The sequence below is a fragment of the Mesoplodon bidens genome (assembly GCF_964165515.1).
Source record: "Mesoplodon bidens genome assembly, chromosome: 9".
NCBI lineage: Eukaryota > Metazoa > Chordata > Mammalia > Artiodactyla > Ziphiidae > Mesoplodon > Mesoplodon bidens.
This window is the reverse complement of record NC_138166.1, coordinates 9,005,188-9,027,835: the sequence shown is the minus strand read 5'-3', so window position 1 is coordinate 9,027,835 and position 22,648 is coordinate 9,005,188. Positions and strand designations below refer to the sequence as shown.

Genomic DNA, 22,648 nt, shown 5'->3' with positions numbered 1-22,648 from the left:
TCAGTGAGTTAACTTACCATGCTCATTTTTGTCAGAGGCTTTGCTTAGCAAAGGGAGAAGAGATTTGAAGGATGAAAAAGAGAATTGATCTTGATCTAGGATTAGATAAAATCCATCTGGCTCTAGTTTGAGCACATTTTATCTTTTTTTTTTTTTAAAGCACATTTTATCTTAATTTATGAGCACACTAGATCTTAATTTTATGAGCTTAATTTATTCTGCTTAGCAGATTGTATCAAATTTACTTTAAACAAGTTAAAGCCTTATTTTAAATAAGTTTGGACTTAATGAAAAGCAATGAAAATGCCAGATCTGAATTTCCTTTTAAAAATCACAACATGTTTAGCATATTATTGACCACTAGCCACATACCCTATTTTTTTTTTTTTTTTTTGGCTGCTTTGGGTCTTCATTGCTGCGTGCGGGTTTTCTTTAGTTGTGGTGAGCCGGGGCTACTCTTTGTTGCAGTATGCGGGCTTCTCATTGTGGTGCCTTCTCTTGTGGCGGAGCATGGGCTCTAGGTGTGCAGGCTTCAGTAGTTGTTGCGTGTGGGCTCTAGAGCGCAGGCTCAGTAGCTGTGGTTCAGGGGCTTAGCTGCTCCGCGGCACGTGGGATCTTCCTGGACCAGGGCTCGAACCCGTGTCCCCTGCATTGGCAGGTGGATTCTTAACCACTGTGCCCCAGGGAAGCCCTAGCCATACACTCTTATTTTTAAAATATATTCTACAAAACACTTCTTTTATTTGGACCAACTGAATAACTGTTGCTTATTACATACTTCATAAAGCAGCAGTTTGGCAAATATTTCTGAGGGCCAAGCAAGTTCTACTATAAGCATCATGTTTAATTTAAATTCAAACTTCTTACTAGTTTTTTAAAAACTAAATTGTATTTACTATAAATGTTGCCATAATAAAAAAACAGAGAACACCTGTCACCTGTTTAAAGGGCTATTCTGTGGAACTTACCGGGATCTATGAATTGAATGCCGTTGCTGCTGAGGTTTAATTTCTTTAGCTCATGAGCATCTTCAAACTCCTTGGGTCGAAGCTGGTTGATTTTGTTGTGTGACAAGTCAAGTTTAACAATGTCTGGAGGGATGTTGTTTGGAACTTTCTTCAACTCTGGAAAAAATTAAAATGTTCAGGTTATCAAGCTCTCCTCTTGCCCCCATTTGCTCTATCACTCTTATCCGTGTGTGACTGAAGAGTCAGCTCTTGAAGGGGAAAAGGATATCCCATCTAAAGCCGAAGAACATTACTATATGAACAAGCCTCAGAATATGCTAAATTCCACCAAAGCCCAGAGAACCAAGTGCATCACACTTAGAGGAGCAGATATCACTCCTTGCTGAACTGTTCTGAGAAACGTCCTAGAGGCGGCAAGAAATCAAGAGCAGGACAGCAGGCAGTGCAGCTCAGCTGGCTGGGCATCAGGCGGGGTGGTGGGGCTCAAGCCTGGCCGCCTGTTAGAATCACCTGGGACACTCTTAAAAACAGAAAGCTGAAACAAAATGAAACCCACAAATCAAACCACTCTACCTGCATCTCCTCCCATTCCCTTCCCACTCCTTGAAGAGCTTTCACTATTAATTATTGCCTCTTTGTTGCATCTTCCTTTTATCCCTCTCCTCAGACTCCTTCTGTCAACAAATAAGCTCAGATCTTGCCATCCTAAGAAAGAAACAAAAAGCCCTCGACCTTGATGACCCTCAGGCTGTTACCTTATTTCTCCTTTCCTTGGATGCTAAAATTGCAGGAAGAATAGTCCTCATTTGCTCCCCCTGCTTCCTCATCACCCACTTATTCCCTGAATCCTTGTGACTTAATTTATACTCCACCACTCCTCCCTGACTCTTCCCAAGGTACTGAAGTAACTGGACTCCTCAGGAAAAACAGTAATAACAATAGTGCTGCTGCTATTACTACTACTACTACTACTACTACTACTACTACTACTACTACTACTACTACTACTACTACTACTACTGCTGCTGCTGCTGCTACTACTACTACTACTGCTGAGACGACAATGACTACTACTACAAAAAAGCCTCTGGAAGAGGAGTCCGGTTATTTTTCATTGGTTAATAGGAAATCAAGTTTCACCTAATTTATCTCTTACTATTTATATTTGTCTTTAAATCATGCTTTAAAATACTATAAAGTGTGTTTATTTTATATTTTAGCATAATACTTGCCCTTTCTTTTAAGCTTTAGCAAAATATTCTGAAGAGGTTTTATTCAATTTTAAGTAGGGCAAGTGAAGCCTGTGAAGAGAAACAAAGCTGTTCAGACAAAAGAAAATTAGAAGCAACAAATAAAATGTCCAGATTAGTTCACACCTGAGAAACAGCATGACCCAAAGACTTTCTGAATAAGTAGGAATTCCTTGAACTAGGTACAGTAAGTTTATGAAAGGTGGTATCCATTTATCCATAATTCCCTTTTTGCTAAAGAATAATTGACTTACTGATAATTTTTTCCAAATATCTTTTTAAAACCCCTTCTGGTATATATGATTTCTTAACTCATAGTATGTTTACTTTCATAAAGACTCAGTCTTATATCCCCCCTTCTTTTAACAGCTCAGAATCCATGGTTAATGGGATGGTATTGGTAGTTCCTTCTTTGGTATACTTATTACTGTTAAATTTGCTTTTTCTTCTTGATAGGATCTGGTATCTTAGTACCTATGTACAAGAACTTTTTCTAGGTGCCCTAACAAGTATTATGTGACAAGAACCCTATGAGCTAAGTACATTATCCCCATTTTACAGATGAAGAAACTGAGTCACAACTTGCCCATAGTCACTCTCTAGGATTTTTTTTTTTTTTAATAACACTCAGGCTCAGCAGGTATAAAGGGAAGCAGCTGACAATTTTGCTGCTGTATCTCTGCCTTGAGTGGGTTTTTTTTTTAACATCTTTATTGGAGTATAATTGCTTTACAATGATGTGTTAGTTTCTGCTTTATAACAAAGTGAATCAGTTATACATATACGTATGTCCCCATATCCCCTCCCTCTTGCATCTCCCTCCCTCCCACCCTCCCTATCCCACCCATATAGGTGGTCACAAAGCACCAAGCTGGTCTCCCTGTGCTATGTGGCTGCTTCCCACTAGTTATCTATTTTACGTTTAATACACACTCTAGGATTTAAACACAGACATGCTAGCCCCCAGAACTATGCTTCTAATAACTATGCTCTGCTGCCTATTCATGGTACCTTTCTGCTTCACTTATGCTGTTCCTTCTGCTTAGAATCCTCAAGCTTGTCACGTAGGGTTAAGTGGGGATTGGGGAGCAACTGGGGTGGGGGTCAATATATTGGAATGGCCATAAGACCTTTCTGGCTCTGTATTTAAAATGACATCTCCCTGCTTTCAAGTAGGCAACAACAGCAATGCTAATACCATTTCCTGCTTTTTCTCAATGGCAGTTATCAGCATCAGGCACAGTGTACATCTTACTGATTTTTTTCATTTTTGCACCCTCCTTGCCATGGAAGCTTCCTGAGAGAAGTTTAGAACAGTGCCTAATATATCATTAAATAAATAAGTGGTATGTGGCAGCCAGCTTCTAAAATGTCATCCAACAATCTCCTCTACTGATATTCATGCCCTTGTATAAACTCTTCCCCTTAAGTATGGGCTGAACCTAGTGACTTGCTTCTAATAATAGAATGCAGCAAATATGATAGGAGCTCACTTCCATAATTAGGTTATAAGAAATTGTGACTTTTGTCTGGCTAGCAGACTCTCTTTTGCTGGCTTTGATGAAGCAAGTTGCCATTCTGGAGAGGCTCACATGGCAAGTAATTAAGGTTGGCCTCTGGCCAACAACCAGCAAGGAACTCAGGCCCTCAGTCCAACAGTCCTTGAGGAACTGAATCCTACCAGCAGTCATATGAGCTTGGAAGAGGATATTTTTCCAGTTGAGCCTTCAGGTGAAACCACATCTAATTGCAGCCTTGTGAGAGAGATCCTCAAGTAGAGGACCCAGCTAACCCATGTCTGGTTTCCTGACCTACAGAAACTGTGAGATAATAAAGTGTGTTGTTTTAAGCCACAAAGTTTTGGGGTAGTTTCTTAGGCAGCAACAAAGTTATCTAACTAACATATGGGAAATAATGAGCTCATTAAATGTGTTGAGTTTAATGATTCAGGAATATTGAGCCCTCTTGTAATAAAAATGCTTCGACAATTTGGATTGATTTTATTTCCACCCTCTGATAAGACATTGTTTTGTTTGACCTAGAGTTGTGTCTGCCAACATATAGAAAGGTGAAAGGTTTTAAGACTTGAACTTATTATAATATTGCAACGCTGAGGTAATCCTCCCTTTAGGACCAGCAAGACCCTGACTGGAGATCTATATTCTCTCTTGGGCACTACATGTAAACAAGGAGATGGATATCCCAGGAAAAACTGAAAACCACAGAGACACTTGAGGACAGGCAGAAGAAATAATTTCTTGACATTTAGCATTTGGAATAATTATTGAGAATGGCTGTGGCATTTTCTTAGAAGATTTTTAAAAAAGGAATAGAGTTTTATTTCAAAATACCCAGGATCCCACCTCTCCTCTCTTCCTTCACTGCTACCACATTGGTCCAAGCCACCATCACCTCTTATCTGGATTATCCCAATATTGTCCTAAGCCCAGGTGATCATGTTAAAACATGTGAGATCCTGTCATTTTACCAGATGGCTTGCCATCCTCCAGATGGCAGAACCCTTTGCTTCTCATCTCACTATGAATAAAAGCCCAAGTCCTCACCAAGGTCCTACAAAGCCATTAAGGGCTGTAGGTCTTGCTTGCCACCAGAGTTAGTATCTCCTAGGTCCTGGAAAACAGCCTATTTATCAGTACTTGCTTGCTGAACCCACATCTGCTGGGCTGCACATGAGGGTGAATGACAGAGACCTCCCAAGCAACCACTGTAGGACAAGCTAAAGTGGGTTAACCACAAATAAATGGGTAGGAAAAAATGCTTATGAGAACACCCTGAAACCCAGCTTAAGCAATGTGGCAGACCTGTGGAAGAGGAATATGAACTGCAGAATCAACTTTGGCATTGTTACCAGCAGACTTGAGTAAAAATAGGATCCACAAGTAATACCAGGAAATGCAAATCAAAGCCTTTACTAGTAGGCTTAGAAAAACATGGAAAAATCTTATTTGTTGTATTGATGAGTAAAAACGGTTCTTTAGTTTTTAACCTTAAACTTGAATGAGAAGTGCAAATGTTGATGTGAAGTAGGTTTGTCTTTGATAAATATTACACAAATACAAATTTCCCCAGACCAGAAGTCAAATTTGGTCAATGCCCCCATTTCTAGACCAGGCACCACATGGTTATTTGCTGCTGAGATTTTTGGTAAACCTTCAACAAATATCGTATTTACTTGATTATCACCCCTGACAAGCACTGCCTCTCCCCCAACCAAACCTTGCTGATTTTGAGGAGGAAGTTGGGAAATTTTTTCCATGTAATTTCTCATTTAGTAGGCTACCTTGATTGTCAGCAATGTCAGAACTACTCTGAAGGCTTGGTAGTGGTAGGTAAAGAGATATAAATGGCCCTGTGTATTGCAAATAAAAGATTCTTAATTAGTGTTCAAACTAATGGTGAAATTATCTTCAGAGGCAGCTGGGAGCAATTTATGGTCATAATTCTCCCCAGCCCTAATCTTAGAAGTAAAATAAATCCTTAAAATGGTAAATTATTCTGGTAAATGTGAAGCTAAAAAGCAGTTTTAAAACTCTCTCATGTATTTTTGGCAAATCCATCCATCTCAATATGGCATAAACATGGCTTTCAACTAATCTCACATCTATTCCCTTTGAAAGACTAAGTTTTGTTGGCAAAGTGCCTGTCACCCAGTGAATAAAGCTATTGTTTCCTTCTCTTGCTGTCAGATGTTTAAGTCAAAAATAGTGATCTCTGAGGTCTATGTGGTCAAATTGGCATGTATTAGGTACCCTACACACACCATCTGACTCATCATCTGTCAGCTGGGAAAGGCACAACTAATTCCCGAGTTAAGGGAATCTGTATTTGGCTTCCTTGAGTGTGATCATGTACATGATGAATTGTACAGAGCCTAAGAGGAGGGTTCAATACTGGAAGGAAGCACCCAGAAGGCTCTTATATATTCTTCTTGGTTAATAGGCATAACCAGAATCTTGAAGGAAGAGAGGACAGTGCATGGTGGCCAATGGCTTGGGAACTGCTTAGGGATTGCCTATGTGATCTTCAAAGGGCAACCTAACTTCTCTACTCCTCAACTTCTTCCTTCCTAAAATGAGGAGAATACTAGTATTTCTTTTAAGGTTCTGAGGAGTAAATGACAATGTATGAAACTGCTATGTCTTAGGCACACAGAGCATTTAGATGGCAGCTCTCATGAATATCACTGCTAGTTCCACTCTTGATGGCATGTTTTAGGCTTCTTTGGATCCTCCATAGTGTCCAACGTGTGAGCACAATCAAAAGTATTACTACCCTCTGGCAGGGAGTTAGAGATGAACAGTGCTGAACATTTATTCTCAGTATTTGACATTTATTATCTAGTTATAGAATGGGATAAGGAAAACTATAATGGATAAAATTCAGTGTCATATTTGAATTCCAGCCATGATTTTTAACTTCTATGTATTTTTATGTTTAAAAGTTGCTTAAATTACTGCTTTGTAAGAGCAAAGAAAGCAGCTCAATTATTATCATCAATCTAAAGAACATGGCCCTGTGCCAGGCAGTACCAAAGGGAATTTAATAGAGAAGACCTTTGACTTTAAACTTATGGGAATCAACAATATATCAAAAAATGAAAAGTAAATTATCAGCTGAATCAATAGACTGATATCAACCATAGTGAGAGTGATTTATATTGATGATACTAAAAGACACAACTACCCTTCATTTTATAATCTAAAAAGTATAGGCTCTGATTTACGTCGTCATTAACAAGTGGAGGAACTTGAGTTGTCCTTTAGTGTTAGTATAGATGTACTAACTGTGCATGTCATATAAACTTTATTTATACCATTTCCCAGTAAATCATGTGTTTTTAAAGCATGAGGAATGAATTTATGGGGCATATCTGGAAGGTTGTGTGTAGACAACAGTAACTTGAGGAAGGAAAGCAATAAAATATATATTTGTATTCTTATAAGTTGATTTTTGCCAAGAAAAAAGAGAAAAATATCATGGAAAAAAAGACAAAGGCAGAAATAGGCTCACTGGAGAGGGAATGGCCAAAGAGGAGAAAAGCAGTAAAAAAGAAAGCTATTTCCTACTGTGTTATCTTTTCTTAAATTACAGTGTGGCATAGCTGTAGAAATCTTCAATTTTGTGTTAATAGCATTTTTCTCAGATAATTAATGAGCTTAACTCTACTATTTTCTCTTTGTTACCTGATGCAGCAAGTGCAAATTAACTTTAGCTTGAGGATAGAACCTTAGCGATATCAAGTAGTTTTTCTAACTCAAGTCTAGGAATAGGAGCTTTGTATTAGTTTTTAAAATATATAATTCAAGTGTTTAAGCATCACAAAGGAAATCCTAGTAAAACATGCCCTTTGGCATGAAGCACCAAGTACCCACCGTTAACCGTGTTAGGGAAATTCCACCCAGTCTGGCTACAGAGAAACTTCATGTACTGACTTTTCTGCAACTCTTTAATGCTTTCCTTGTTCCAGCTGCTTGTTTGAACATGGTTAGATTAATTCTGGATGCCAGCAGGCTCAGGTGGACCAAGTTTCAAATCTTAGTTTTGCTGCTTACCTGTGAGACCTTGAGCAAGTGACTGAACCTCCCTTAGCCTCATTTTCCTCAACTGTAGATGGGGATACTATCAATACTACCTTGCTGGCAGCTGTAGACAGCATGTGTGTGGAATACCTGGAGCATAGTAGGTTCTCAATTAATGAGCACTTTCTCTCAAACTCAGAGGATCCCATAACGGAATCTCCCAGGTTATGATACTGTAATTGCTCTACTGTAGCATCAACGATATACAATTCACAGAGTGTCATCGTAAGCAAACCTTCTGGTGTCATGTAGTCGTGGTGTGATCTAACCAGGTGCCACCTTCCACAGTCAGAGAGAGGGAGCAAGTCTTGAGCATGCTTCGCTGATAAATGAACAAATTTATTCCTGCCTAGGGTTTCCTTGAGAGAAGCCAGTCTCCATGTTCCTCTTTCTGTTCTTAAAACAAACCCTCCTAAAATAACTGGAAGGAATGATACTATGCTCTATATGACCCTAATTCAATGACATCTGGCTTTAATTTAATATTACATATAAGTTATTAACCCATGCCAGAAATGAAACAGACACTCAAATGCCTTGTTGTCCTAGGGTAGATTAGCGGTGCCCAGACCACACTTTGAGAATGTCTTCACGTGTCAAGAGCCTTACTGAAATCTCCCATCTGTTTTCTTATTTCATGAATTTGTCCTGTATGCACAAATCCTGCACACTACTAGCCCAAGATTGTGTGTGATGTAAAAGCCAGTAATGATTTGCAGAAAGTAAGTAATATTCTAGAAAGCTATTCTTAGTCTCACAGTTCTTGGATTGATACTTTCAACTTAGTTTTTTTTCAATATTCTTATGTTTTATTTTGGATAATTTGGGAACAATTAAGATACAGGATGGTAGCAAGTGTTTTTGAAAACCTTGAGACTAAATTATAAGAACTACAGACACACCATCACTACAGCCCACTTGGCTTCCTTCTCGTGGTGTTCTCACCTGTCCTGCTCTGCACATGGTTTTCCTTAAGGTTACTATCTTCCCACAGATGCACACCATGTTTTGAATTTAACTGGTGTAAATCAGGTTATACGGACAGCACACTGGCACTTGATTTCATACCCACTGGTTTACCTACATAAGTTAAATTACATTGGATTTAAGACTAAAGAAATTTCTTACAGCCACAGCTTGCGATGAGCAAATAAAAGTAGGACCCAAATGGCTGCCCCTCCTGAGCATACCTCCTACCCTCCTCTAATGTTCCCCAAATCACTAACCACCTTGAGCTCGGAGTAAATTCCATTGTCATTGGGGAAAGATTTCTGGTGGAAATGCTCCCAAAATTCTAAGTCATGGTGGGATGCAGAGATTCCTAAGATTCAAAAAGCATTTTTAATCATCCATGAAAATGAAAAAGTAAGAAACTTACAAACCTTTTCTTTTGCAGTCCAGTGTTCGTATGGGAAACACGTAGTTGTGGCAAAGAGAAGAGTCCACCTCGGGCTTGATGACTGGGGGTTTCCCTGACACTTGGGGTCTCGGATCCAAATGTTCCTTTTCTCCTTCATTACATAACTGTTCAGATTTTATCTGTCTCAGTTTTTTATTTTTTAGTCCTTGTGGGCTTTCACACTTGGCGTAGTTCCCCAAATTCCGGTTCCTTGGAATCTGCAACATTGAAATAAGCGTTTCCATCTCACAAGTACAATGCCAGGGATTGTCATAAAGACGCAGGTAGCTCAGGAGAGGTGTGTAAATGAACACTTCCTCTGTCAAGACTTTGATCTGGTTGTGCTGCAGTAAGAGAGTGGTAAGTTTATTTAAACCAAAGAAAGCCTCACTCTCAATTTTGGAGATCTCATTCTGTTGCAAATCCAAGCTTTTCAGCTTTTTAAACTTGGAAAACATGTTGTTCTTCAGTATGCGGATTTTGTTTCTTGCTAACAGCATGTGCAGTAAATCCTGAGGCCAGCCCGGCAGCACATAAACTTGTTTTCTCTCTTGACAATCTAAGTATTTCTCATGAAGGTATGTGTACACTTCACAGGGGAGGCCTGGAGCATAGCGTTTGACCAGGCTGGAGCCTTTCCGGCTCCCACCAGCCCGGCTGTGATTCACTCGGTTTTTCGCACCCCCAGGGCTTCCTTTGCGCTCAGCGGCTTTACAAAAGAAGAGCAGGATTAAGATGGTAACCACGCGCATCCTGACATCCAGCTGGCCCCAATTACTTGGTGTGACAGATGGAACAATGAAAGTATTCCTTTGAAATCCACGTTTGGGTAATCCTAACTAACGCAGTTCAGGAACCATGAGACCCAGCTGAGGTACAGTGGAGTCCCTAGATTGCAGGAGGAAAAAATATTGAGACCATTGTGAGCACCTCAATTGACAAATAAGTGCACGTTTTCAAGTTACTTTTATTTTTAAGCAAAGGCATTCCGTTAATAAAGGCACATGCAGAAGAGTGGTAGAGAAGAGTGCTGTAGAAGGCTCCACACCCTCCTACTTGCCTGGTTTAGTGGCTAAATGTTTGGGCCCTGAGTGTGAATCAAGACTCTTCTACTTGCTGAACTGTGTGACCTCAGGCTAATTATTTAACCTCATCTCCAGCATCTGTAAAGTGGGACTGAGGATACCTCTAGTATTGCTGGGAAGATGAAACAGGCTCATGTGCATCAGACCCTTCGCAGTGCCTGATCCAGGGGAAGTACTCCACACTGTTAGGACTTAGCGTTATGAAAACTGAAACTGGATTCAAGAAATTAAAGGGATTCTCCTTACAGCTTTGAGATGCGCAATTAAGAGTAGGGCTCCAATGAATGTTCTCCTGAGCTTATTTTTTTCTTTCCTTTGCTGTCTCCCAATCACCAATCATGTCGAATGTGGGCTCCAGAAATGCTCAGGGTAAACTGCAACTGTCCTTGTCATTTCCTGCACATCTTGGCTTAAATGTCCCCTTCTCAGCAAAACCTTCTCTGATTGCTCTATTTAAAAGTAGTACCCCTTCCCACTCGCTGTTTGCCCTCTAGTCCATTTCTGGTTTTATTTCTCTCCAGGGCACGTATCACCATCTGTCAAAACAGATATTTTGCTTCTTTTGTTTATTGTCCTTCTCCCTCAACTAGGATGTAAACTTCGTAAGGGCAGATATTTTTCTCTGTTTTGTTCACTGCTGTATTTCCAGCACCTGTAGAGTTTCTAGCACATAGCAGGTTCTTGATAAATATTTGTTGAATTGCATGAATTCAGGTAACCACTCTATAAAAATATTAATAATCTCATAAATTTAGTTATTATATTTTTTGGTATCTATTATTCCCTTAAGTATTACTGATGACTTCCAAGAGCTGCACATTTTTTTTTAACATCTTTATTGGAGTAAAATTGCTTTACAATGGTGTGTTAGTTTCTGCTGTATCACAAAGTCAATCAGCTATACATATACATATATCCCCATATCTTATCCCTCTTGCGTCTCCCTCCCACCCTCCCTATCCCACCCCTCTAGGTGGTCAGAGCACCGACATGATCTCCCTGTGCTATGTGGCTGCTTCCCACTAGCTATCTATTTTACATTCGGTCGTGTATATATGTCCATGCCACTCTCTCACTTCGTCCCAGCTCACCCTTCCTCCCTCCCCGTGCTGTCCTCAAGTCCATTCTCTACGTCTGTGTCTTTATTCCTGTCCTGCCCTTAGGTGCTTCAGAACCTTTTTTTCTTTTTTTTAGATTCCATATATATGTGTTAGCATACGGTATTTGTTTTTCTCTTTCTGACTCACTTCACTCTGTATGATATACCCTAGGTCCATCCACCTCACTACAAATAACTCAATTTCGTTTCTTTTTATGGCTGAGTAATATTCCATTGTATATATGTGCCACATCTTCTTTATCCATTCATCTGTCGGTGGACACTTAGGTTACTTCCATGTCCTGGCTATTGTAAATAGTGCTGCAATGAACATTGTGGTACATGACTCTTTTTGAATTATGGTTTTCTCAGGGTATATGCCCAGTAGTGGGACTGCTGGGTCATATGGTAGTTCTATTTTTAGTTTTTTAAGTAACCTCCATACTGTTCTCCATAGTGGCTGTATCAATTTACATTCCCACCAACAGTGCAAGAGGGTTCCCTTTTCTCCACACCCTCTCCAGCATTTATTGTTTGTAGATTTTTTGATGATGGTCATTCTGACCAGTGTGAGGTGATACCTCAATGTAGTTTTGATTTGCATTTCTCTAATGATTGGTGATGTTGAGCATCCTTTCACGTGTTTGTGGGCAATCTGTATGTCTTCTTTGGAGAAATGTCTATTTAGGTCTTCTGCCCATTTTTGGATTGGGTTGTTTGTTTTTTTGATATGGAGCTCTATGAGCTGCTGCTGCGTGTATATTTTGGAGATTAATCCTTTGTCAGTTGCTTTGTTTGCAAATATTTTCTCCCATTCTGAGGGTTGTCTTTTTGTCTTGTTTATGGTTTCCTTTGCTGTCAAGAGCTGTACATTTTTAAGAATTGTTTTCATCTTTAAAATTCTGAAATTGGTTTTGGTTTGCACTTATTACTTAGGACATAGCTCATTCTTGGCAGAGACAGAAATATTCAAAATGGATTTATAATTAATAACATTTCTGTTGTTATTGTTGTGGGGCTCTTTGGTTATAACTGGCAGATGTGTTTCCTATTCATTGTAACCGTGTGAATGCCAGGATCACCCCCTTACCTGGAGTTTCCTGCTTGTACAGGTCTCCTCCATCTAGAATGCCTTTCCCCTTCTTTGCCCCAAGCATTCCTCCCATTCACTGTTTTGTGTCCCCTCCCCTCACTGCTTCTCTTCTGTCTCAGATTTGGAGTTTTACTTACTGTTAGTCTAGACCCAGAGAGCTGATTGTATAACACAAGTCTTGTTTCCCCTGCCAGATCACAAGCTGTGCAGGTGTCTCTGGTTCCAGAACTAATCAGGCACTTGACCTTTCTGACTCTCCACATCTCAATCTGCAACTCGTTGTAAACTGTATGTAAATCTAACCTAAAATAGAAATATTTTGTTAATTACTATGCATGATGATATTCATGATATTCATGCTTAATTATTTGTGGGGAAGAAGTGTGCTGATGTCTGCAACTTTAAAATGCATAAAAAATTAAGATGGATTGAGGGACAGAGAGATGGATGTGCAGGTGGATATGTGATAAAGCAAATATAGTAGAATATAAATTGTAGAATATGGGTGGGTGATGGGTACATTCACTGTACAATTCTTCAATTCTCTCAACTCTTTTGTATGTCTGAATGTTAAAAGGAAACAAAATCCCCCAAATTAACAAAAAAGTCATGCCACAAAAAAGCAGACTGGTTTTCTTCAAGTGCTTCAAAGCTGAAAGCTCTAAGTATATACAGTTTCTTCCCAAAATAGTAGTTTTCTCTTTCCTCCTTCCTTCTTTAATCCTCAAACAATAATAAACATGTGCATACTTTTTAATTTTAAAGCCAAAATAAATCATTTTTGGGGGGGGAAAGGAACCCATATACTTGGAACAAGTTATTTGCCAGGGTTTTTGTTTGTTTTCTGATGAATACACAGCAGTGAATGTAGGATGGAAAAACTTTAAACATTTGTAATATGGTGTTTAATAATGTGTAACTTGTTTGATTTAGGCCTCTGTAGAAACTTGCAAGAGCTGAATGTTTCTGACTGTCCAATGCTCACGGTGAGTATAAGAAGCTTATTTTACTGTTGTTTATATAGATTCAGACTTGCTCCACTGGAGCACTAATACACAGAGATTCTGCCAAAATACATGCCTGTGTGCTCATTTAGGATTAAATATGGAGAAAAGCAAACTATGTTAGACACTGGCAAGAAATTTTATCCAACTTATGTAATGCTCTTATTATTCCTGTAGATATGTCCAAGGTTGGAGTCTCTGGAAAGTGGAAACTATTCAACAATTAGACAAAAATGAACTATATTTATGTTTAAGGCCATGTGTGCATGAGACAGAAAAAATTGGGCCCCAGCAGAGACAATAGGCTCAATTTATAAGTCTTCATGGCTATCAACTGTGGCGCCAAAGAAGATGGAAATGAATATGTAACTCTAGCCAACTCCTTCCTGGTCCCTGTCTCCAGGCTTTCCTCTACTTCCAATCTGTCTTACACCCTGTGGACGCAGAATATTCCTTCTTAAAGGCAGATCTGACCACTTCACCACCATCTGCCATCATTTATACACACACTTATCATCTACACTATTGGATAGAGACAAAGCTCTTTAACATTACTGTACCTTGGAGACCCTCGGTCGTCTTGTCTCTGCCTCCCTTTCCAGCCTCATCTTCTTATAAATCCTACATGCACATTAAGTTTCAGCAGCCACAAGCTGCTATGCTTTCTTTCCTGCATGCACCAAGCTCCTCTTGCTGTTTTGCCTTTGCTCCAGCTGTGCTCTTTGCTTGGAGAGAGGAGGGAAAAGAATGAACAGCCTGATTGCTTCCCCCTCCTCATTAAGCACCAGCTCCAGGATGAAGTCCATGCCCCTCGGCACAGGTGGAAAGACTTTGTGAATTGGCTCTTCCTTGCTACCTACCCAGACTCATCATTAACAGTTCTTTCTTTCAGATTTCTACTCGATTTCATTCTTTCTGTGGATATTTTTAGCACCTACTATGTTAAAGATATATTTATCTTTATATATAAAGATATATAGGGAACTTACATGTTATAAAATAGAGGTTTTATAGGGAATTTAAGATGAATTAAGTTTCAGTTCTTGCTCTCAGGGAGCTTTAGTTCTCACTTGAATAAAAGATCATATTCTTTAATTTGGCTTTCTAATAGGAAAGTCAAAAGAATTCCATCTGTGTTGAATTTGTGAACATCAAAGTCTTTTCCAGTTTTAGAGTTTAATAATGTACAGGGCTGATAACTTTATCCAGCTACATTTTACTATTGTCTTTCCCTTTGAGACAAAGACTGAGAGACAGGCTTACATTTAAGGAGTTGAGTAACATTCATTCAAAAAGCTCTGATTTCTAAGAAGCTTGCCTTATGGATATATTACATCTGGAAAGATTTTGAGTGCATCATGGACAAATTCATGGACCATCCTGCAATGTAGACACTGAAACAATTTTTGCATTTATGTGCTCAAACATTTGGGGATTGAAATTTGAGTTCTTTTAAATATTGAGAACAAAATTCCTTTGAACTTCCTCCTCATCTCAAAGGGAAAATCAGATTATTCTATGTTACATAATGCCTACTTCATCTTCCTCTTGCTGGCTCCCATATATTTTCATCTGTGTGGCCACCTCTCTAGGGTGTAAACCAGCTTTCTATCTTCCTCCTTGTCCCATTTCATTTGCAGTTTTGCTGGTGTCTTCCACCAGGTGCACAATCACTTTGACGGTTGATTGACACCATGAACATTTTTGAAGATAGATTCTTTGTATTGAACTATAATGCCACACATTATGTTTGTTCTCTCCATTCCTGCTGGGAAAAAGTGTACTGTATACTTTTTAATCTGTACATGTATATCCAAATCCTACATTTTGGTGGTGGAGTGTCTAGAAAAATTGCTGGTATCTTGAATGCAGTGGCAAGAGTACAGTGTTTATTGAAAGCCCTGCACTTGTTCTCATGCGTCATTGGCACATAGAACCTTTAGACAACAGAACTACAGTTTTACAACTTAAAAAAAACCCTTGTGTTCTCTTTAAGGTGCGGTTTGCTTCCCCTGTAAATCAACCAATTCTTATCCCATGTGCAAGATGCTCTGACCTACAGGATTTTGTTATTTTAATATTCATGATTCCAGGAAGTAGCTAGGAACAGAATGTTAGGCATTGATGGGCCTGCTGTAAGTAAACCTTTGCCATCCTTAGTGGAGTTCGGGGAAGCCATATTGACCATGCAGAACTCTTCCCCGAACCTCATCTCCTAGCCTAGTGCCAGTTTCCCTCTTCCTGCAAAGGCTTATTCTTCCAGGACAATGTACCACAAATATTTAAAACTAGCAGACTTCTTCAGTGTTCCTGGGGAGACTCATAAATCATTAAATAACCATAAATCATTAAATAAATACAAACCCGCTGCTACTCATTCTAGAACATTTTATAAATAGTTACCAATACAAGAAGCACACCATTGCAATCAAAGCTTGAAACACATCTGTCTTGTAAATGTCAATTTAGGGCTCATGCTTGAAATCACTCTCTGTTTTTCTGTCTTTCTCATGTTGCAGTCATACTGTTCTCTTGTACTAGATTTCAACTCCCTGGGAGAGGGTTCCCTGAATCTTTGATATTCTCCGCTACAGTACCCTCTGCATTGAATTTCATGTCCAACATGTATGCAGCCTATATTTTACTTCAGGACATCTCAAACTTACCATAAATTTGGTGCAAGTCTGTTTAGCTGTTTTAATATCTTCAGTAACAGAACCACAGAAACAATCACACACACACACCTCTGTATAAATATACATGTATAAATATGGACTCACTTTTTAATGAAGTCCAGTTGAAAGAGTTTCATCCTGTCTTTCAGAATGATTTTAGTAAATTTAAAAATGGATCCATTTTTAATCATTTTCATGTATCTAACCAGTCAGTAGTGTTTGACACTTTGGCACGAGCTTAAAGGGTTGAACTGGCAAGGGTTCAGATTTTAATGAAGTGTCATTGTGATGCAATGGGACTTTATTTCCAAAGAAAGGGAACGGGAGGGAGTAATGAACCTTCAAGCAAAGCCATCACCTTCTACTTAATTTTTTTTTTTTGCGGTACGCGGGCCTCTCACTGTTGTGGCCTCTCCCTGTGGAGCACAGGCTCCGGACGCACAGGCTCAGCGGCCATGGCTCACGGGCCCAGCCGCTCCACGGCATGTGGGATCTTCCCGGACCGGGGCACGAACCCGTGTCCCCTGCATCGGCAGGCGGACTCTCCACCACGGTGTCACCAGGGAAGCCCTACTTAATTTGATTTATAAATGATAACAAAGACTATGAAGAGACCAAGACTTGCATATACTTTTTTGGAGCAGGGAGTGAGATACTAGAGAGATAATGGGGAAAGAGCAAAGCCTGTTAGACTTTGATAAGATTCTTCCCTGTGTTTTTATGCAGGATGAATCAATGAGATACATCTCTGAGAGCTGTCCTGGAGTCCTGTATCTCAATCTATCTAACACAACTATCACCAACAGGACGATGCGACTCCTGCCGAGGTAATGCTTGTGTCATCTGTATTACACTGAAAATAGTTATGCTCCTCTAGGCTCTGACTTGCTCTAGTATTCCCCAAAGGCAGTGATCCTTTTACTAACACCCCACCACCTTGGTACCCCTATTCTGATAACAGGACTGCTTTCAAGTCCCCAAGCTAGTGCCTAACCTCTCCCTCCTTAGCCTTGCCTTGGCCGGTATTTGGGGGTCACTCTTGTAGCAGTTTGCCCAGTAGGTTGAGTTAGGCTCTGCCTATCTCTTTCTGGTCCTCGTTCCTGGGCTTTGGAGCCTGGCCCATCAATCCCAGTCCAGTGTTTGGACTTCTCTACAACAGGACCCCAATATCCTGCCTTCTTAGACCCTGAGCACTGCAGAGCCAGGTTCCCTGTTGCCATGCTCTGGTTACCTGTTGGGACCCCCATCACCTCCAGGAAACCTGATGCTTGCGTTTTTTTTGATCTATGGACTGTTGACAAGCCAGCACTTCTTTGGAGAAGAAGGGAAAGAATATAAGACATCACTAAGAGTTGACAGAATATTCAATTTTATCAAAAATTTGTCATTCAATTATTCTTTATTTTCACCAAGGAAAGACTAATCAGGAAGAGTATATGCTCATATTGGGAGAGATTCAAAACAGTTTTCAAACTACTGTGAAAGAATGAACCATTTTTGAGAATGTAACTTTTTTGAGACCCTTCGAAAAATAACAGTGAGGCATTTAGAGAAGCTTAAACAGAGAAAATTATAGGTGGTAATTTTCCTTATCTTTTCTCTCTAACCATTTTCTGGAAATATGCAAGACTAAAAAAAGGTGGTAACATATTTGCTTTATCTCATTAATTGACTTTCCATATTCTAGTCAGTCAAATCTATCAAACATTTCCTTTGAAATTTCTCGAGTCTTTTAAAAAACAGAGGGTTTTCCTCCTTCCAGGCATTTGATATACATTTATTTTTTTTCTTATATGATTTGTTTTTATTTAAATTTATAATCAACCTAGAATTAATTCTGGTAGATAAATGAAGCAGTGATCTAACAGGTTCATCAAACTATGACTTGTGCAGCCCAAAGCCTGTTTTTGTGCAGTCCATGAGCTAAGAATATTTTTTTTTCACATCAAGAGTTGTTAAACTCTTGGGGATAGCGGGGCAGGGCAGGGGAGGGGGAGAGATAAATTACGAGTTTGGGATTAACATACACACACTACTATATATAAAACAGATGAACAACAAGGACCTACTGTATAGCACAGGGAACCCTATTCAATATCTTGTGATAACCTATAATGGAAAAGAATCTGAAAAAGAATATATATATGTATACTGGTATGTATAACTGAATCACTTTGCTGTACACCGAAACTAACACATTGTAAATTAACTATACTTCAGCAATTAAAAAAAAAGTTGTTAAATAACTAACCAATTATTCCAGCATCATTTATTGAATAAAACTTTTCTTAAGTGATGTGTGATACCTCTTTATATCTCTAAAATTTTTATATAGGTAGTACATACTAAAAACTCATCACCTTCTAATGTTTTTGTACATGTTACTATTCTCTATGTTCTAGAGGTTATGTCCATTGTATCTGTATGGTTAAAATATTACAGCACTGTGCATCTCTTCCCAACTCCATGTTCAGTGACCTCTCATTGGTAGCTCAGAACCAGCCAACATGGGAGTGCTCCGTACCATGAAAAATGCCATATGATACAAATTAGGGTTTGATTTATTTTTTTGTTGATTGTTTAGACTGGAGAAGACAAGATAGCAGATTAGAAGTGTGTCGTGTCTGCAACCTACAGAATGGGAGAAAATATTTGCAAACGATGTGACCGACAAGGGCTTAGTTTCCAAAATATACAAACAGCTCATACAAGTCAACAACAAAAAAAACAAACAACCGAATCCCAAAACGGGCAGAAGACCTAAATACACATTTCTCCAAAGAAGAAATACAGATGGCCAATAGGCACATGAAAAGGTGCTCAACATCACTAATTATTACAGAAATGCAAATCAAAACTACAATGAGTGCTTCCCTGGTGGCGCAGTGGTTGAGAATCTGCCTGCCAATGCAGGGGACACGGGTTCGAGCCCTGGTCTGGGAAGATCCCACATGCCGCGGGGCAACTAGGCCCGTGAGCCACAACTATTGAGCCTGCGCATCTGGAGCCTGTGCTCCACAACAAGAGAGGCCGCAACAGTGAGAGGCCCACGCACCGCGATGAAGAGTGGCCCCCGCTTGCCACAACTAGAGAAAGCCCATGCACAGAAATGAAGACACCACACAGCCAAAAATAGATAAATAAATAAATAAATAAAAATTTTTTAAAAAGGTAACTATCAGAAGTCAACAATTAAAAAAAATAAGCTACAACGAGGTATCATCTCACACCAGTCAGCATGGTCATCATTAAAAAGTCTACAAATAACAAACGCTGGAGAGGGTGTGGAGAGAAGGGAACCCTCCTACACTGCTGGTGAGAGTGTAAGTTGGTGCAGCCACTGTGGAAAACATTATGGAAGTTCCTCAGAAAACTAAAAATAGAATTACCATATGATCCAACAATCCCATTCCTGGGCATATAGTCAGAGAAAACTATAATTCAAAAAATACATGCATCGCTATTTTATAGCAGCAGTATTCACAATAGCCAAGACATGGAAACGACCTAAATGTCCATTGACAGACGAATGGTTAAAGAAGATACATAATACAACGTAATACTACTCAGCCATAAAACGGAATGAAATAAAGCCATTTGCAGCAACATGGATGCAACCAGAGATGATCATACTAAGTGAAGTAAGTCAGAAAGAGAAAGACAAATACCATATGATATCACTTATATGTGGAATCTAAAATATGACACAAATGAACCTATCTATGAAACAGAAACAGAATCACGGACATAGAGAACAGAGTTGTGGTTGCCAAGGGGGCAGGGGGTTGGGGGAAGGATGGAGTGGGAGGTTGGGGTGAGCAGAGGTAAGCTTTTTTTTTTTTTTTTTTTTTTTTTGCGGTACGCGGGCCTCCCACCGTTGCGGCCTCTCCCGTTGCGGAGCACAGGCTCCGGACGCGCAGGCCCAGCGGCCATGGGTCACAGGCCTATCCACTCCGCGGCATGTGGGATCTTCCCGGACCGGGGCACGAACCCGTGTCCCCTACATCGGCAGGCGGACTCGCAACCACTGCGCCACCAGGGAAGCCCCAGAGGTAAGCTTTTATGTATAGAATGGAAAAGCAACCAGGTCCTACTGTAGAGCACAGAGAAGTATATTCAATATCCTATAATAAACCATAATAGAAAATAATATTAACAAAGAATGTATATATATGTATAAGCGAATCATTTTGCCGTACAGCAGAAATTAACACAACATTGTAAATCAACTATACTTCAATAAAAACTACTGAAAAAAAGTATGTCATGTCTGTACCTGCAACACTACGATTTTAGCACAAAACAGTTGAGGAAATATCTTCTCAGTACTTGAAAACTGTCACGTCACTGATGGATGAGTGAGATCTGGACATAAATCTTTGTGGTTTTACTTTTGTCTTACCCATTAACATAAATAAAAATATTTCTATTGGAATTATACCCGTTCCTCAAGCTGTTGAACTTTTTTTTTATTTTTTGTTTAAAGAAAAGAAATGCATCAGAGTGAACAATTTTATTTTTCCTTTGTGTGCACAAAGGAGAAGACAAAAGTACTAGCTATATTTATGAGTTTGGCAAAAGTCAATGGATGAAAACCTTGTGTGAGAATCAACTGACTATATGAAATTAGCAATAAACACTACTGTGTATGTTATTATTTGTAATTTGGGTGCTGTACATCTTGTATATATGTAAAATAGTTAATGTAAAATAGTAAGATGTGGGCTTCCCTGGTCACGCAGTGGGTAAGAATCCGCCTGCCAATGCAGGGGACACGGGTTCCAGCCCTGGTCCAGGAACATCCCACATGCCGCGGAGCAACTAAGCCCGTGAGCCACAACTACTGAGCCTGCGCTCTAGAGCCCACGAGCCACAGCTACTGGGCCCACGTGCTACAACTACTGAAGCCTGTGCACCTAGAGTCCGTGCTCTGCAATAAGAGAAGCCACTGCAATAAGCCTATGCACCGCAACGAAGACCCAATGCAGCCAAAAATAAATAAAATTAAATTAAAAAATGTATTTAAGAAAATAGTAAGATGTACAAATTTACAGTAAACATATGTACATTTATATGCATACATGTTTTTGAAGAACCAGCTGTAAGATATTTACCAGTATGTCAATAATTAAAGGTAAAATAAGTTGGGAACTAATCCATATTTTTATAATATTTAGTCTCCCTATCAGGAACATAGTATACTTCTTTCAAATGTTCTTAAATGTCTCAAAATTTTGTTTTATTCATATGGATAGTCTGTGGTGTCTTTTTCATTGCCATTGTGAATAGTATCCTTTCTGATTATGATTTCTCATTATATTTTCTAAATGGTTACTTTTGGACTTGGGCATGATGTACATGTATCTTTTTAAACTTTTCATTTGTATGATTTAATTGATTTCTTTCCTTTTAAAATAAAAAATAGAGCTATGAAATTACTTCTAAAGAAGAACTTAGGCAAAGCGTATAAGATTTGATAAATATTGTTCTCGTTTTCTAAACAAACTTGTATATTTGATTATATGTTGACTACCACTTTGACCTAATAATTATTTAGAAGAAGATTTTTGGTTTCAAATTGTTGAAGTTTCTTAAGCTTATGTTTTTAATTATAGTTTCTTACACTGTCGTCAAGAAATGTGGACTGAATTATTTCTACTTTTTGAAATTTATTGAGATTTCTTGGTGGACTAGTTTATATAATCAATTTCAGTAAATCATCCATGAATGTTTAAAACAAGAGAGTTTCTTTCAGAGAACAACATTTCTAGGTGTATATGCACATATAGGTATAAATTCTTGATATGTCATAGATAAGTGATATATTAGTTGCCTATTATGATAAAGCTTCTATTAATTTATTTTTTTTATTTTACACATAAAGATTAATAAGTAGTATGTTTCATTACAGATTGTAGCATTTGTTCACATAAAATTATGTTTTTTATCCTGGTTGATATTTCTTTGCCTTAAATTCTTTTTAATCTGTTATTTATACAGTCACCTTTGGTTTCTTTTGTGGTTTTGTGGAATAACTTTATGTATACCCATATTTTTAACCTTTGTGTTGCTGTATTTTAGGTTTATCTTTTACATGCAGCACATAGCTAACTTCTATTTTTAAAAATTTCCATCTCTTTGCCTTTTTAAGAGGGAAGTTTAAAAGACTAATATTTCTTGTCAAAACTGAGTGTATGGTCTTATTTTTATCATCTTGCTTTATGTTTTAGATTTTTTTTATGTTACTGCACTGTACTCATCTTTTCTGCCTTTTGCAAAAGTGTTAAAAGTGTTAAAAAGTGTTATTTCTATAATCTGAATGCATTTCAAAGATATATGCATATTCTCTTGTGTATTCTTGCTAGTGGATATTTGTATGTTTTTTAAAAACATGCATTTCTCTAATGATCAAAGTCACGATAAAACAGTAACTTTGGCTCCCCCGTGTTAGGCAAGAGATACGATACACTTTAAT

The 22,648-nt window shown here is 38.8% G+C and overlaps 2 protein-coding genes across 2 annotated transcripts in view; one reads left to right on the top strand and one right to left on the bottom strand.

Annotated features, from left to right (window-relative positions):
- The window catches only part of FBXL13 (F-box and leucine rich repeat protein 13), a gene marked incomplete at both ends in the record, with an annotated part of 192,162 nt that overhangs the window by 76,763 nt on the left and 92,751 nt on the right, over positions 1-22,648 (top strand). The window contains 2 exon segments of the mRNA XM_081244099.1: positions 13,428-13,480; positions 16,900-17,000. Coding sequence (XP_081100225.1) covers positions 13,428-13,480; positions 16,900-17,000 — 154 coding nt within the window.
- The window catches only part of LRRC17 (leucine rich repeat containing 17), a 32,361-nt gene that overhangs the window by 3,401 nt on the left and 6,312 nt on the right, over positions 1-22,648 (bottom strand). The window contains exons 2-3 of the mRNA XM_081244107.1: positions 9,201-10,105; positions 969-1,124 (exon numbers count right to left, since the gene is read on the bottom strand). Of these exons, the coding sequence (XP_081100233.1) occupies positions 969-1,124; positions 9,201-9,969 (925 nt within the window). The 5' untranslated portion in view covers positions 9,970-10,105. The remainder of the gene's footprint in view (positions 1-968; positions 1,125-9,200; positions 10,106-22,648) is intronic.